The 14,519-nt window shown below is 42.2% G+C and overlaps 1 protein-coding gene across 3 annotated transcripts in view; it reads right to left on the bottom strand.

The window, feature by feature from the left end:
- Window positions 1-14,519, bottom strand: part of UBE2F (ubiquitin conjugating enzyme E2 F (putative)) — a 62,782-nt gene that overhangs the window by 10,608 nt on the left and 37,655 nt on the right. For 2 of the 3 annotated variants that reach the window (XM_050340077.1, XM_050340079.1), the window contains 2 exons: window positions 14,040-14,102; window positions 13,429-13,520 (listed from right to left, as the gene is read on the bottom strand). In XM_050340077.1, coding sequence (XP_050196034.1) covers window positions 13,449-13,520; window positions 14,040-14,102 — 135 coding nt within the window. In that variant the 3' untranslated portion in view covers window positions 13,429-13,448. The remainder of the gene's footprint in view (window positions 1-13,428; window positions 13,521-14,039; window positions 14,103-14,519) is intronic. The other variant, XM_050340078.1, reaches the window with a different exon arrangement.

Raw genomic sequence — 14,519 nt, 5'->3', positions numbered from 1 at the left:
TGAAAGGATAGAAAACAGAAAGCCTTCAAAAACAAGAGTGGCACTGAGGTTGACACATCTATCCATACCATGGTGACACACTGAACATAGGAACATTTTGTTAAAAACTATAATTTTTAATCTTGGGGAATGGAGGAGGAAAGTGTCAGGCTTGTCAACTCAGTAATTCCTTTACCCTCCTCAGCTCCACAGGAACTCTTTTGTTCTATACCTAATTACTATTATCTCATATTCCAATATGTAAGACACCAGATTGTTCAGTTTAAAATATACAGATGGATTCTCCCTCTTTCCCCTACCCAATTACAGTTTTACAGTCTAGGACACTTTAATCAAAAAATTACTTTAAACCTGACGTGTCCCACAGTTCTGGTTCTCTCCCCGCTCACAGTGGCTTACCTTATTCACATTAAATTGCTTGCTTCTAAGGATGAGGCAAAAGCTTTCTTTTTCTTTTCACCTATTTTAGTATCTATCTGTAGTGTAATGCCTTGTTCAGGAAATTACCCTCCTGACGCAACCTTTGTTTTGGTTTTTAAAAATACGGGCATTTAATCACACACGAAAAAAAATTCCTTTCAGCCAAGGAATTATAGCTGAGATTGCCTGTAGAATATAGTCAATACATCATGGATGAGTGGCCACTCATCAAAAGCCACTGCCAAGCCATTAAGAGCAACTCTCCCCTCAGCAGCACAGGGAGAACGGTTTCAAACACCCTGGCAGAGCCTCTTTTTGTCAGCATGAGGCAGTGCCAGAGGCTCCTCCAGGGAGGGTATCTGACTCCTTCAGCCACAGGAATTACTGCCAGGGACTCAGTCTTAAGTCTCACACTGATTTCCTCACCAAATGTTCTTCACTCTGTTTACCACAACCACAGGCTGCCTGCAGGATTGGAGTTTGTAAGACATAAGGGAGGAAAGACACAGGATAAGTCTCAGCTGTGACTGCAGTCAGTGCAGTCCAACGCTGATTTAAGCCACAGGCCAAGTTCAGTTCTGAAAACCAGAAAAATAATTTATTTTGCAGGCAGATTAAAAAAAGCAGAATGTCAAACTTAGATTAAAAAATTGGCTGCTTCTTCCTTTGTGCATTTTAACTTATCTGTGTGATGGGAACTTTTGGCACCTACAAGTACAAAGGGCAGCACAGCAGAGAAAAGCAGTTTGTCTTTACTCCTTCAAAACTGAACTTGTCAGAGCAGAGATAAAACAGGTGAGAAAGGCTGTCTGTGTAGGAACACTACAGAAAGACTGAGATATTCAAGTCAAAATTAAGGAGAGGATAAGAAACAGAATGCAATTTAAATGTCAGGGAATTAATCCAGGACTAAGGGGATCCAAATGAATGCCCAGCCCCCCCACTGCTCTATTGTCCTACCCGGAGAGAATAATTTTCCTCTCTACATCACTACAATTCTCAACAGCAGAGTACCAAACACCACAGTGAGCTCTTCATCAGCATGCTTGTTTCTACTAATGAAATGCCCTAAATAAGAGCTAGGCATTAGATCTCAATTTACAGTTAATTGACTCAAATTGATTTAGAGTGAACTGAGAATACCCAAAAATCTCTGGTCCTTGCTACCTGAGCAGAGAGAGGTGATAACTTTGTCCCCTTACTGTGATAACATGTCCTCATCTGCTTCAGGGCTCCAGTAAGTTGGATAACTAAGACCCCTCAAGAAGAAACTTATGCTCAAAACTGCAATGTTGCCTGGCCAAACTAGATTTGTAGATACCAGATCCCAGCCTATTCACACAAATATAAGTGTCAAACATATCTACAAATTCTATTGTAAACAAACATTAACCACTTAATGATACTGAAAATAAAAAAAAAAAACACCAAAAAAACTATTTTTCTTTAAACCCATTTTTCAGTTTATGATTATAGGTATCAAAATGAAACTATTTACAATGACTGAAATCAGTATAAGGAAAATCAATACAAGGTGAAAAGCTTGGCTTGAGTGCAGCCAATGGAGAAAACCCCCAAATTTGCAGTGGTGAAATGTCCATTTTCATTCCTGATGAAGCAAATAAGAGCCTTAAACCAAAGGATCATCTTTGTTGTCACATGTTACATCTTTTAGGATTATCTACCTATTTAAACTTCACTGACAAACATCTGTGAATTTTCAGCAATAAACAGAACATCCAAAATATGTCCAAACCTGGTTTACCCACCCCCCTATGAAATGCAATCCCTGTGTCTTTTTCCAGAGGGATTTCAGCTCAGGGGTTCATATGCTCAATGATACTGAAGAATCAAAAGCAGTTGTTGTTTTCTCCAACAAGCCCTGTAATAATAATAATAATAATAATAATAATAATAATGTAGAGACCTTCCCTGGATCTTCGCTCGCGAAGACTGGCCATTATTTTGAGTTGAGGGATACAGCGATACCCCCGCAGTGTTAGGTGGGTGCAGGAATGCAAACCCAGCTCCCTCCAGCTCACATTTCACTGCTGGGCAGCGCAGACCCCAACAGGCTCTTCTGGCCAGCAGAACCATTAAAAGTTCGCTTCTGTTGATACTGCCAAATAAAACACAGTAAAAGCAATTGTCCAGTGCTCCAGGATAAGTATCTGTAATCCAACCACCACTTAGAGTGCCTGACACCGTGGAGAGCACTACCTAATCAGAGTAGTCATGTAATAATCAGCATCCTTACCATTTCCCCACGAGGAAATCCAGTGGGATGCTTGAATAGAGGGCTCTGAATAGACATGGCAGTTAAATTGTTCCTACAGAACTCAGAGAAAGCCTGATTTTTTTCCAGTGCTAAACTAGTACAAAATCTGCTAAAATTAACATGGCTGCCCCATCCCTGGAAGTGCTCAAGGCCAGGGGGGACAGGGCTTGGAGCAACCTGGTCTAGTGGAAGGTGTCCCTGCCCATGGCAGGGGAGTAGAACAAGATGGCCTTGAAGGTCCCCTTCCAGCCAAAACCATTCTGTGATATTACATGGAAAGTAATTTGGAAGTTACATGGTAAATATTTTACTACCGAAATAAAGATCTTTCAAGACAGCAGGAAAAAAATATTCTGACTTTGTAGATTTTGTTACTGAATTATTCACACTACTGACAAGGCATGCAGTCCAAGATTTTTCAAGTTTTTCAAGCTGAAGTTTCCTCTAAAGTCTGCCAGCACAGGGCTAGAATCCATAGAAAAGACCCACTCCCTGACAACACTTCATTTGGCAGCTGTAACTAATCCCCTTTTCTCCATTTACTTTGCCAAAATGAATGCAGGGCTAACCAAGGGAATATCTGAAGGTGCTGGAAAGAAATTCCAGAAAATGTTGTATATTGCTGATCTGCCACTCACTTATTCCATGTTCAAGAGGTCATCAAATGAAACTTCAGACTCTTTTGACACACAGTGTGCTTGACTGAGGTGTGTGCAAACCAGCTTTTGTGGCTAAGAACACAAACAAGCAGGATGCTGTCAGACTTCACCTTGTGCCAAGAGAGCCAGCAGACCCAAAAGCACTAGCAGGGTCTTATGCTCTGGCTGCAGAAGAGTGTGACCAAGTGCCACCAAATCCCTGCCTTTAATCAAGAACAGCCAGCACCACCAGGTGCAAGATGTTTCTTGACTCCAGTTTTTGATGTGTTCATACCAAAATTCTCGTGTGCGGCTTTTGCGTGACAGGTGTGCCTGCATCTGTCCCTCTGAGTCGTTCTAGAGCAGGAAGCTACTCTCACCTCAATAAATTACAAAACAAATCAGACGAAAGCAGAGATTCGAGCAAGCAGCACAGAGCTGTCAGTCACGGATTGGAGGTTGCTGACAAGCACGCAGCAGCCACACACGTGACACACCAGATCCCAGAACTCTGCACAATTAGCAACATACCAGGTTCACGTTGGAGCTCGGTATTATACTACATCCCTCCAGTAACAGCAAGTTCCAGTTAGTTTTATCTCCACTCATTTATGCAGGGTGCAGTTAACCCAGCAGTCACCAACAGCCTCCATCCCTTTGTAGTCCTTGGTCAGCCTTTGTTCCTGTGAGCAGCTGACAATCTGTATTCGCACCTCATTACACCCCTGGGGCCTGCAGGAACAGTTAATACGTTTTCATGTGCCACAACAGCAGGGAGGAAGGGCAGTAGCTAATGATGTTTTCTGGAACAGTTGCTTTAATATCAGTGCAAAACTAAAGATCCATCCTGAGAAACTGAGTGGTCTCAATTCTTCTTCATCTGAAGCCCAGGGCACCCAGAACTTTACATATTTAGATGCACTGTATGATTTTACTTGCATTTTCCGAGCTACCACTAAGTGCTCCACTCCAACCTGGTCCTTCTGCTCTGCCGATAATTGATAAAGATGCTTTCTCAATATCCTGAAGAGGCTGTCAAATAATGCTTTGATCACCTACACTCTCCATTCAGTTGGCTTGACAGATGAAAGCAGGGGTTTATTACTAAAACATTTTCAGCTTTCAGTCTCTTTATATGTTACCAGCCAGGATTTAGGGAACAAACTCTGATACAAGAATGTGCTCATTTTTTAACCCCTTAAAAATAACTGAGTACAACCTCAAAGCATCTAACGGGTGTAATCAGTGAGGGACTAGAGGGCAGAACTGGCATTCAACTAAGTGAAATGCAAGACAGACACGTCTTGGGAGATGGACTTCAGCTACACAGGTCAAAATGCATTAGGCTTGTGAAGCTCAGGGGAGGATCACAAAACACTACTTTTAAATCCCCATCTGTGTCCCCTGAGTAGGATAAAGCCTGCACAGAACTAAAAGAGACAAGAGTTGGGGACTCTGAACACACGTGCTGCAGTGATGATTTCCAGATCAGACACAGGGGCACTGCAAAGGCTTCCTTCTAAACACGAGTGCCCAGCCGGATGTCCCCACAACACGGAGTGGGCTTCACTTGCACCACATGTGCAGGAAACACTACCTGGTGAAGAAGGACACAGAGGATAGAAGAGCTACCAAGAAGCCTCTGTAGCCAACCTGCAAACTCAAAAATTTACGCTTTAATCAAAAATACTTCCAGCCAACGGAACTGTCAAGTGTGAAGATAATTTAGTCAGTAAAATCTGCTCATCACTTACAACCACCTGGCACAACTGACCCCACTGCTACTCCAGCACCAGCTCAATCACATTAATAATTAAATACCTTTTTTAAGGAGCACCTGAAATTAAATTCAAGTAAATGTTTTTGAAATAATTTCTCTTTCTAAGGCAAATTTTCCAGCTGCCTTGAGTCATCACTAAATTTTTAGTGTTTGAACTTAATTATAATAGTAGTGATCAGAATTCTCCATGTATCATTGTCACTGTTTGAATTAGGAATTTTATAGGGATATGTCTGGAAACTGGAAAAATTTCCAGCCGGCTGTCATGGGAAGCTATTTGCAATGGTGAAAAGCCTGACAAAGAGAACTGGGCTAAAAATAATACATGAATGAATTAAATGAGCATTATTTTTAAAAAATTCCTCAGGGAAGGCATTACAAAAAAACATTTAGCCACTAGAATTCTTTGGAGTGCATTCCCTGGACCCATTCCAATAAAAAGACAAGCGTTCAGATGGAAATATGCTATAAACTTGGGTAACAGAGAGCTGGTATTTGACTTCTGACCCACCCACATGCTTTTGATACTCTGCAAAATAAAACCATTTCAACTGTTCTCAGTTTTTTAAGGAACACTGCCTATCATAGGAACACACAATTTCACATAATTCACAATTATCTGAAAAATAAAATGCTTGTTCAGAGCTATTTCCAGTGCTTTTTACCACAAATAGTATCTCCTCTGAAACACACAGTGACAAGATGCAGCACCCATGGACCATGACATTTTATGTATTATATTTTATATAATGTGTCTTACATTGAAGTGTCGTTTACAGAATCTTGGATAATTTTGGTGGCTACTACCCAAACAAACTGTTTTGCACCCAAATTGGCCAATGATCACTACAGATCAGTGGATAATATTTCTAATTCCCAGACAGATTTACTTCAAGATATTTAACTGCTAACAGACCCAGCAAGCAGAAAAACCACAAAGAACATCTGCAGGAAAGCTTCTGCTTCCAGCTACCCAAACCCAATTAATTTAAAGCTGAAGAAATGTTCCTGCAGGTCACTCAGTCTCCATTTATGAAGAGGTGAACTAACCCAAATGCTTAAAGCAAGGCAAGTTAACTCACTAAATGATGCCCTCCCTACAGTTGTCACAGTACCTCTGCCCTTGGGCTCTGCAGTCTCAGGGAATTAAGCCACACTGGCCTTGAGTTTTACACTAAGTCAAAGATAAAACCCCCTCAAAAAAGCAGAGTCTAAGCAGTTTGGAGGTCAGGAAGAAAGAAAAGCAAGTTAGTTATAAGAATCCTCCTGCTTCATTCCTTCCAACACAGATGTGAGCTGGTGTCTCAAGCGAGGGGCAGCAGTTCACATCACTGAGTTGTTTCAATAAGCAAAGTCTGCACTGAAGACCTGTAAAAGCCACTGCCAGCTGCTCCCTCCATTTCTGTCAAGTTTGGGATGGTTCTGGAGAAGTGGCAAGGGAAGAGACCTGATCTCTTCTGAACAGGAAGAATCCCTGCAGAAGCAAAGTACTCAAATGCCTACCTGGAATGCCTTTGATATAAAAGTGACAGCAAAGAGCAGGTATGACAGAGAAACAGAAAAGTTACTGCAAGATCACTTAAATGAATTACTTTAAACCAGAAGAGCCAGGGAAGAAGTACAGATAATGAATATTTTTTCTCCAAACTTCCAAGTTTAATTTTATTTTGTGTTACTGTTTGTCTGTTTAGAGGATCCAACACACCTCTGACACACCAGCATTTGTATTGTGCTTTCCATTGAGATGCATCAAAGAGCATTTCAAACAGACTGATCTTCTGAAATATGAAATCACATTAACAGAAGACTGACTTCAAAGTGATCAATGACAAGAGATACAGAAGAATCCAAATTTGAAGACATTATTTAGTCTCAAATATATTTCTTGAGCTACCCAGAAAAATGGATTTTCAAGGAAGACTTAAATCTAAATGTAATTATGTCCTTATTATGTATAAGCACAGAAATAAAAAGCCAGGAGGATAAAAGTACAGCTGGGCATAACATTCTGGAAGAGTCTTTAGAAGGAGCAGATCTGAAATCACACACAGGCAGCGAGCTCTGGCACTTTTTAACTGTCTGAAAGAATAATCAGTCTGAGGACAAAATTACTCAGAGATAAAAGATCCCAAATCTGCCAGCTCCTGTTATTTAGCACCTCGTGGAATAGCTTGGAAAAGAAAACACAGGGCTCCCAGTCTGTGTGGAAGATTGGTTTACAGTGTTAGATAAAACCTAAGGTGAGACACAAGAACAGAACCCTCCTTCCAAGTTGTTGCTGGGTTTTGGTGGCTCCAGAACTAAAGACGCTATCCTGGGAAATGACAGATGCAGAGAGACAATCTGGGGGCAATTCAACTCATCCAAAGGGATGCCTAAAGATCTTCCACAGACACATCTGTATTTGTTTCTTATTTATGCTCATTACTTACTTACAGACCTCTTGCTGACAACATTCTCCTCCAATGACTCACCTGTTTTCAGAAGGTCCAGGCACTGCATCACTGTCAGGTGCTGCTGGTTCTCGCCCAGTTGCCCAAGGAAGGTTTTCACAGAATGGTTTGGGTTAGAAAGAACCCATCTTTTGGTTAGAAAGAACCCATCTCATCCCACCCTCTGCCATGGGTAGGAACACCTTCCACTACACCAGGTTGCTCCAAGCCCCGTCCAGCCAGACCTTGAACTCTTCCAAGGATGGGGCAGCCACAGGGCAACGTTTGAAAAATTAGGATTCTTCTATAAAAATCCTGAACTGTGTGCTCTTTAAGGACTCTAAAAAACTGCATACAGCTATGAAAGGTTATAAAAGCTCTTCAGTAAAATATGAAATATGCAGTCAGGTACTGTTCCTCATTATCAATGGAATTTCTAATGGAATTAGATTAGCACTCTCACTAGTAAAGACAAAGCGACACTCCTCACGTAATTCAAGGAAAACGTTCATCCCAGAAGACTCATTAGAACAATCTCCAAAGACTGCAAGCAATTGAAAGGAGAGACTTTTTTTAAGCCTAGTTTCCTAAGGAACTGAGGCTATGTAGGGCAATTAAAATCCAAAGAGGAAACCTTAAGAGGCAGCTTCAGATTTCATAACACCATGAACACTATAAATTCATCTCCACAGAAATAATCCTGAAATAAAAACCTTATTTTCTTTATCACCAAGAGAAACCTTTAATTAAAAAAAAAAAATGTAAAAAAAAGAATCACAAAAGTCAATCCAGAATCCAACTCCTCCACACAAATCTATGCAAAATAATGCAGAGTTAAAGTATCAAAACAACAGCTCCAAGCTTGGCTGCTGAAGTAGCCCTGAAAAAGGCAGGGAAGTAATTAATACTCCCTTTCCTGACATGAGCAGAAGACCAGGAGGGGGAAAGGCAAAACCAAGACCCCTTTTTTGCATGGTGTTGGTGTGCTGCATGTTTTTTAAAACCAGGAAGAAACTGGGAAATGCAACAAAGCAGGTACAGCTCAGGACAGCTTGGCACCCAGACTGCATGCTGGAAACAGCAAACTGACCCCTCCACATCCACGAGCAACTCGGTATTTCCAGAGCCAGTTAATGATGATTCTCACAACGGCCTCCATTCCTCTGGCTGTGATGAGCAAAGGGATGGCCACAAAAGTGAGGCATTAATGACCTTCTTTGATCTAATGATCACCTGGAGGCAGCAGTGAACACCTACTGTTTAGTGCATCCCCAAAGTTTAGAATTAGAATTTTATGTCACTGCTTTCCAAGGAGCATGCAAACAAAACCAGGACTCACTCAATTAAGTAAAAAGTTTAAGATGGATTCTTGGCAAACACACACTTATTCCCATTAGACTTCTCAGTTTTTGCACTTCAGAGCTGCAGGTAAATACAACAAGATGGATTTTCTCAAGAGTAAAAAACTCCTGGAGTGCAATCTACCTCACTCATTCCCAAGGACATGGCATGAAGTGTTTCCAGGCCCTGAATGCTGACAGATGAGTTTCACTGAGAGGATGGGAAGGTCGTGCAGGGAAACAACACAGGGTGATGTTACTAAGCTTTTCCTACTGAAACAACTCCAGATCACATGGATGAACAAGTAAATCAGTATTTGCTCATCTGCAGCATGACAAAACTTGCTTTAGCCTTTTAAATTGCACCAAATACAAGTGAAATAGGACACAGCATTAGCATTCCTCATATGGCAGGTCTAGGTGGAGAAGAAGCAAAAGAAGAAGCAAAAGAGTACTTGAAAACACATTTCTACTTTAAGCCACGTGAAGAATGAAATGAATCTTCCTGCTGTGTGTTGTACATATGGCTTTGAAATGTTTTTTGGGCAAAGTAAACACTACTAGGAAATGTAAGGGCTTTTAATGGCCCCAGAGAATTGCAGTGTCCTGAGGTAGTATCTCAAAACAACCATGACAGATGGACACATGGAAAGTATTCTCTGGATTTCAGCTAACAAATCACAGACACTGCAGCCACAGTACCTCTGGCTGAGGAATACACAAGTCCCGAACTACTAAAACTCATTTGATTTTGCATATCCAAGTTACATCCCTGTTCCTTCAGTATTCAGCCTACCTGGTTGCCGGCAGCCCCTGGTGGTCTAGAGGTAAAGGCGCCGCGCTATCACCGCGGAGACCCGGGTTCGATTCCCGGTCAGGGCCACTCCCGGGCAGGTGGGGCTCGTTAGCCCTTAAAAGGCAACCCACCTACGTCCTAAGGACCTCGCTGCCACCGTCCAAGCTCGCTTGGCCCCGGCAGATGAACCTTAGGATTAAAGGGTGGGCTCAGTTCTGCGCACACTGTGTCTCACCTAAAAAATCCAATGCGCAGGCTGGAAGGTGTAAAGACCTTCCCCGGATCTTCGCTCGCGAAGACTGGCCATTATTATTATTACCTGGTTGCCACAGAGTAGAACTCAAAGTTCTATGTGCTCACTGAACAAAACAGCAAATCCTACCATTTTTAGCTCGTCATTTTTAGGTGAGTAGTCATTAAAACTTCAACACTTGCTCATTGCTTTGGAATTTGTGGAATTGATTCGATTGGCAGTTAATGGCTCTGGTCATCCATTTGATTGCTGATAGGTTGATGTCTCTGCTATATCCAAAGCAGTCCCACCTCACTACCTAGTAAGAGTTTCTTAAATTCAATAAAAAAACCTCATACCACCAAACTGCTGAGATTGCATCAGTGTGAGAAGACTGAATGCTGGGAAACACCTTGTTTAGTTTACAGAGAGACATCAGTCATCCTTTATTTCAATTTACTGAGCTCTAAACCAAGAGAGGGTGATTGATTATCTCCCAGTGACTGTGACCTAAATGCAGAACAACATGGGCACCAGGACTGTTCCAGAAAGTGGTGCTGCAAAAGTGAACAATGCAAACTTCCCCTAAGCTGGAAACAATTATAAGTTAAATGAATGCGGGGGGGGAGGGGGGGGAAGGAAAGCAAAGGGAACCTACAATTTTATCCGAATGCTTTATTAAATGCCAAAAGTCACAGTGAATTGAGCTTGCAAGAAAATTTCAGCTTAAAAACTGGCTGAGTGTGGAAACTGGCAGCAGATCCACAAAAATACAGACGCTAAAGAGGATGCAGTCACCATGCCAGAGGGCAAATCCACTCTCCAGAGGGGCCTGCTGGGGCTGCAAGAAAGGCCAGCAGCCACCACCAGGAGGCCCAGCAAGGCCAAATACAAAGGCCCAATGAGACCCTGCATGGGGACAGTCCCACATGCTGGGCTGGGAACAGCAGTGCTGGGAAGGCCTTGGCACGAGGAGAGGCTGAAGCAACAGGGCTTAGTGGTAGAGAGGAGAAGGCTGGGGGGGGACCTAAAAAACAGCCCCCCAGCAGTGATGAGAACGTTACCGAGCAACATGAGAAGATGACAAGAAAACGTGAGATTGAGTTCAAAGGGGGGACATGTAGATGGAGAGAAATATTACCATGTGGGTACCTAAACTTTGGAGCATCCACCACCCCTTGAAGCCAACCATAAGATAAGCTCACAATGGGCAAAACTGAAGCCTTACAATCTGGATCTCAGTGATGAGGAAATCACCTGACAAGTCCCTCTGAATGCAGGCAACTACAGGGTCCTACCTCTGCAAAACTCTGCCACACAAAGTGGCAGATAACATCAGCTGTCACCAAAAAGGCTTTTTGACAAAAATAACCAATTACAACATAGGTCTCTAGAACACTTCTGATAAGAAGGCAGTTTTTTGGATACAGAGGGCTAGGAAGTCAGAACGTTGAGATAACCTCTTTGTCCAGCATTTGTGGAAACAAATGTTGATAACTCTGCCCAAATTTGTTGTACAACCTTGCGAAAAGTTACTGGCACCTGGCAAAAAAGTTTATGACTAAAGTGGCATAAACAATCATATGTACTTTAAAAAATAATTTGTGTAAAAGAGACTCGATGCTCACTGGCTGAAGGAAGTTGGAATGGAACAAGTTCAGTAACTGGAGCTGAAGTTGATCCTGGAGGGCTGGAAGCTGAAGGTGTACTCAGGTCTCAGGTAAGAGAGGTTAATTCATTATAAAACCCAAGCTCTGAATTTTGCATTATTTTTACATCTTACAGATGTAAGAGCAGAACAAGGCTGCTCCCCCAAAAGCCACAACTGTGAGCTCAGTTATAAGCCACAGATTTAATGCAAAAATGAAGAGGTCCCTCACACAAGAAGGGATCACAACTGTCCCTTCTAGCCTGATGTAACACAAACATTCCCAGCACAGCTGTTTTCCAAGAATCAGTAATAAGGACTTGGTATTTCTGACGAGACTTCTTCCAGCATCTGCAAGGCAGGAGTTATTTGTGATGACTTAAAACCAGCCTGTGTAACTGAACAAAACCCAGCATTTTCAATAGCCAGAGGCAAGGCCTTGGATTAACTGTTAACCTCTTGGGCAGCCACACTTAGCCTGGAATGTCAGCAAAGGGACTCCAGGATTTCAAATCTGAAATGACTTCAGTGAAATACTGAGTCATCTCCTCTGGGAGAACCACAGGAGACAGCCTGAGGGACACGTGGTTTGGCTGTTCCATGCCACACACACTGCCGGGCTGTCAGGATTCTCCTGCAGGATCTGCTGGACACAGATGTCTGTCCACAAAACTATTTGTATATAGATACATTTGCACATCTGTTTGCATAGACATTGCGAATGGGAGCACATGCATTACAAATACACTATTTCTGTCATTGATTAGACACATAAAAACATCTCAGGGAAAAGAAAATTAATTAGCATTCCCATATGGAGCATTGCGAGGATTTTCTTAAGAGCCAGGATGGGACCACTGCAGTCTGACTCCACAACAAAGTGTTTCTATGCTACATGACACCTATACCAGAGAAAAACAAAAAGCTAACTCAGGCTGCAACTGCATCCTCTGAGCAGCCTTTTCTCTCCCTTGCATAATTTATTCTCCCCACACAGGCATCACTGGTTTTTATTGATGTTGCTGTAAGACATACTACAGAAAAGGTAGCACTAACTGGTGCTGTCACTACCAAGGAAACACCTCTACTAAATTCAAATAACCTCCCAAAAAAAAGTTAACATGGCAGAATAGGAATTTTACAGATGCCTATGAAGAGTACCCTTAGAGTTTAAGCGCTCGTTCCAAGAATATTTGTAATTTAGAAGAGTGGCAAAAACCCACTCAATTTCCCTTTCACTTCTTCCACAGCTGTTGTTACCTGAAAAAGCCAAACAATTCTGTGACAAGTGTTTTATGCTTTGGAAGGTGTCATGAGAGGTGACTCTCCCCCTCTACTCTGCTCTTGTGAGCTTGGAGCAACCTGGTCTAGTGGGAGGTATCCCTGCCCATGGCAGGGGAGTTGGAACAAGATGGTCTTTAAGGCCCCTTATGATAAAACAAAGCCACAAAAAACCCTCTCTTCCAGAGTAGCTTTCTAGCAATTTTTTCTCAACATAGGTTTAGGGTCTCATCCCAGCCCTGCAAACACTGATAAATACCTGAATAACTATAAGATCTCATTAATCAAAAAACAGCTGGAAAGATGAACTTGCAATCCTGTTATTTCCTCTTGAAAAAATGAGATAAATTAGGTGCACTGCCTGACTGCACTTCCAATGAACTCTTCAAATCAATGCTTACCTGGAAGCTTTCTTCCATCTTAGAGGTTAACCCCCACAAAAGTATCAGGAGGATTTAATTAAAAGAAGTGATCTTGAGCATGCCAAATGTAAGTTCTGTGTGCCTGAGGAATGAACCTATATAATAAAATGTGATGCCATTTTGGACATCGATACAAGGAAGAAATCAGCACTTTTACTCACCTTTATCTCCACACTCTCTCTCAAGCTGAGCAGTACATGTTCACCAGGCCACCAAGCAAGACCATGTTTTGACCCAGCCCATAATGCACACACTAAAATTAGGATCAGTAAAAAGAAAATGAAGTTTTCACTCCTGCCCTTTAAATATGCCCAGATTTCTCCTGGCTTTATAAAAGCGTGATAGATGTAAGAGCTGTGAAGAAAAAAAGCTGCCTTTGGAAAGGGACAGAAAAAGAGATCTTTCCACAGGTGTTTTAAGATAAAGGCTACTCACGTCACTGCGACAAGCCAAGTCACTATAACTTGCTGCACGGAACATGTACAACTTCAGGGAAAAAAAATCTCAGAAACGAGAGGGAAAAGATCATCTATTTTGGGGACATGACTACATTATGGTCAACAACTCCAGCATACAGTGACTAACACTGCTGTGTGGAGTTTACTTTCCCAGAGAAAGCACTTTTTGTTTGAGTAACTGGTTGCTGATACAATGAGTCACTTGACTGCCTGAAGTACCAGCGCGAGCACTTTAAAAGGACTGACTGGGAATTGCGAGTACAGAACGTGTATTTGTTTAGGAACAACAGGCTTGAAATAAACCACTGACTCACCTTGTCACGCAGATGATGCTCTGCAGCCTCAATATTCAAGGGATCGTCAAAATTCAAAAGATCCTAGAAAAGAAACAGAGAACATCACAGGTTTCCCACTCAGTGCATCACACCCAGAGCCTGAAGCCCCAGTGAACAAGAGAACAAAACGAAGCAAAGAGGACCGGCAAGGCCAGTGCCATTTTCTCACTACTCTGGTGGTGTCCCTGCCAAAGGAAACCACAAATGAGTCTGATGATTGCAAACCAAATCGTAAGACAATTAAAGGACAACAGCAGCAAGGCATCTGAGCCCTTCTGGTGGCAGGCCACATGTGGCCCTGTGACACTCCTCCCTGGCAGTGACACATTTCTTGAAAACTGAGACAGTTTTAAGCCCAATTTCGAAGGAACATTCAAATTTTCAGGAGGCACAGCTCTTGTTGATTTTTGTTCAAAGGTAAAGTAAACCCTTAAAAAAAACCCCTGGAAACATCATAGT

The sequence above is a fragment of the Myiozetetes cayanensis genome, unplaced genomic scaffold, assembly GCF_022539395.1.
Source record: "Myiozetetes cayanensis isolate MyiCay16 unplaced genomic scaffold, myiCay2020 scf9, whole genome shotgun sequence".
NCBI classification, from domain to species: Eukaryota; Metazoa; Chordata; class Aves; order Passeriformes; family Tyrannidae; genus Myiozetetes; species Myiozetetes cayanensis.
Note: the sequence above shows the minus strand (reverse complement) of the source record. Positions and strands in the feature narration are given on the sequence as shown.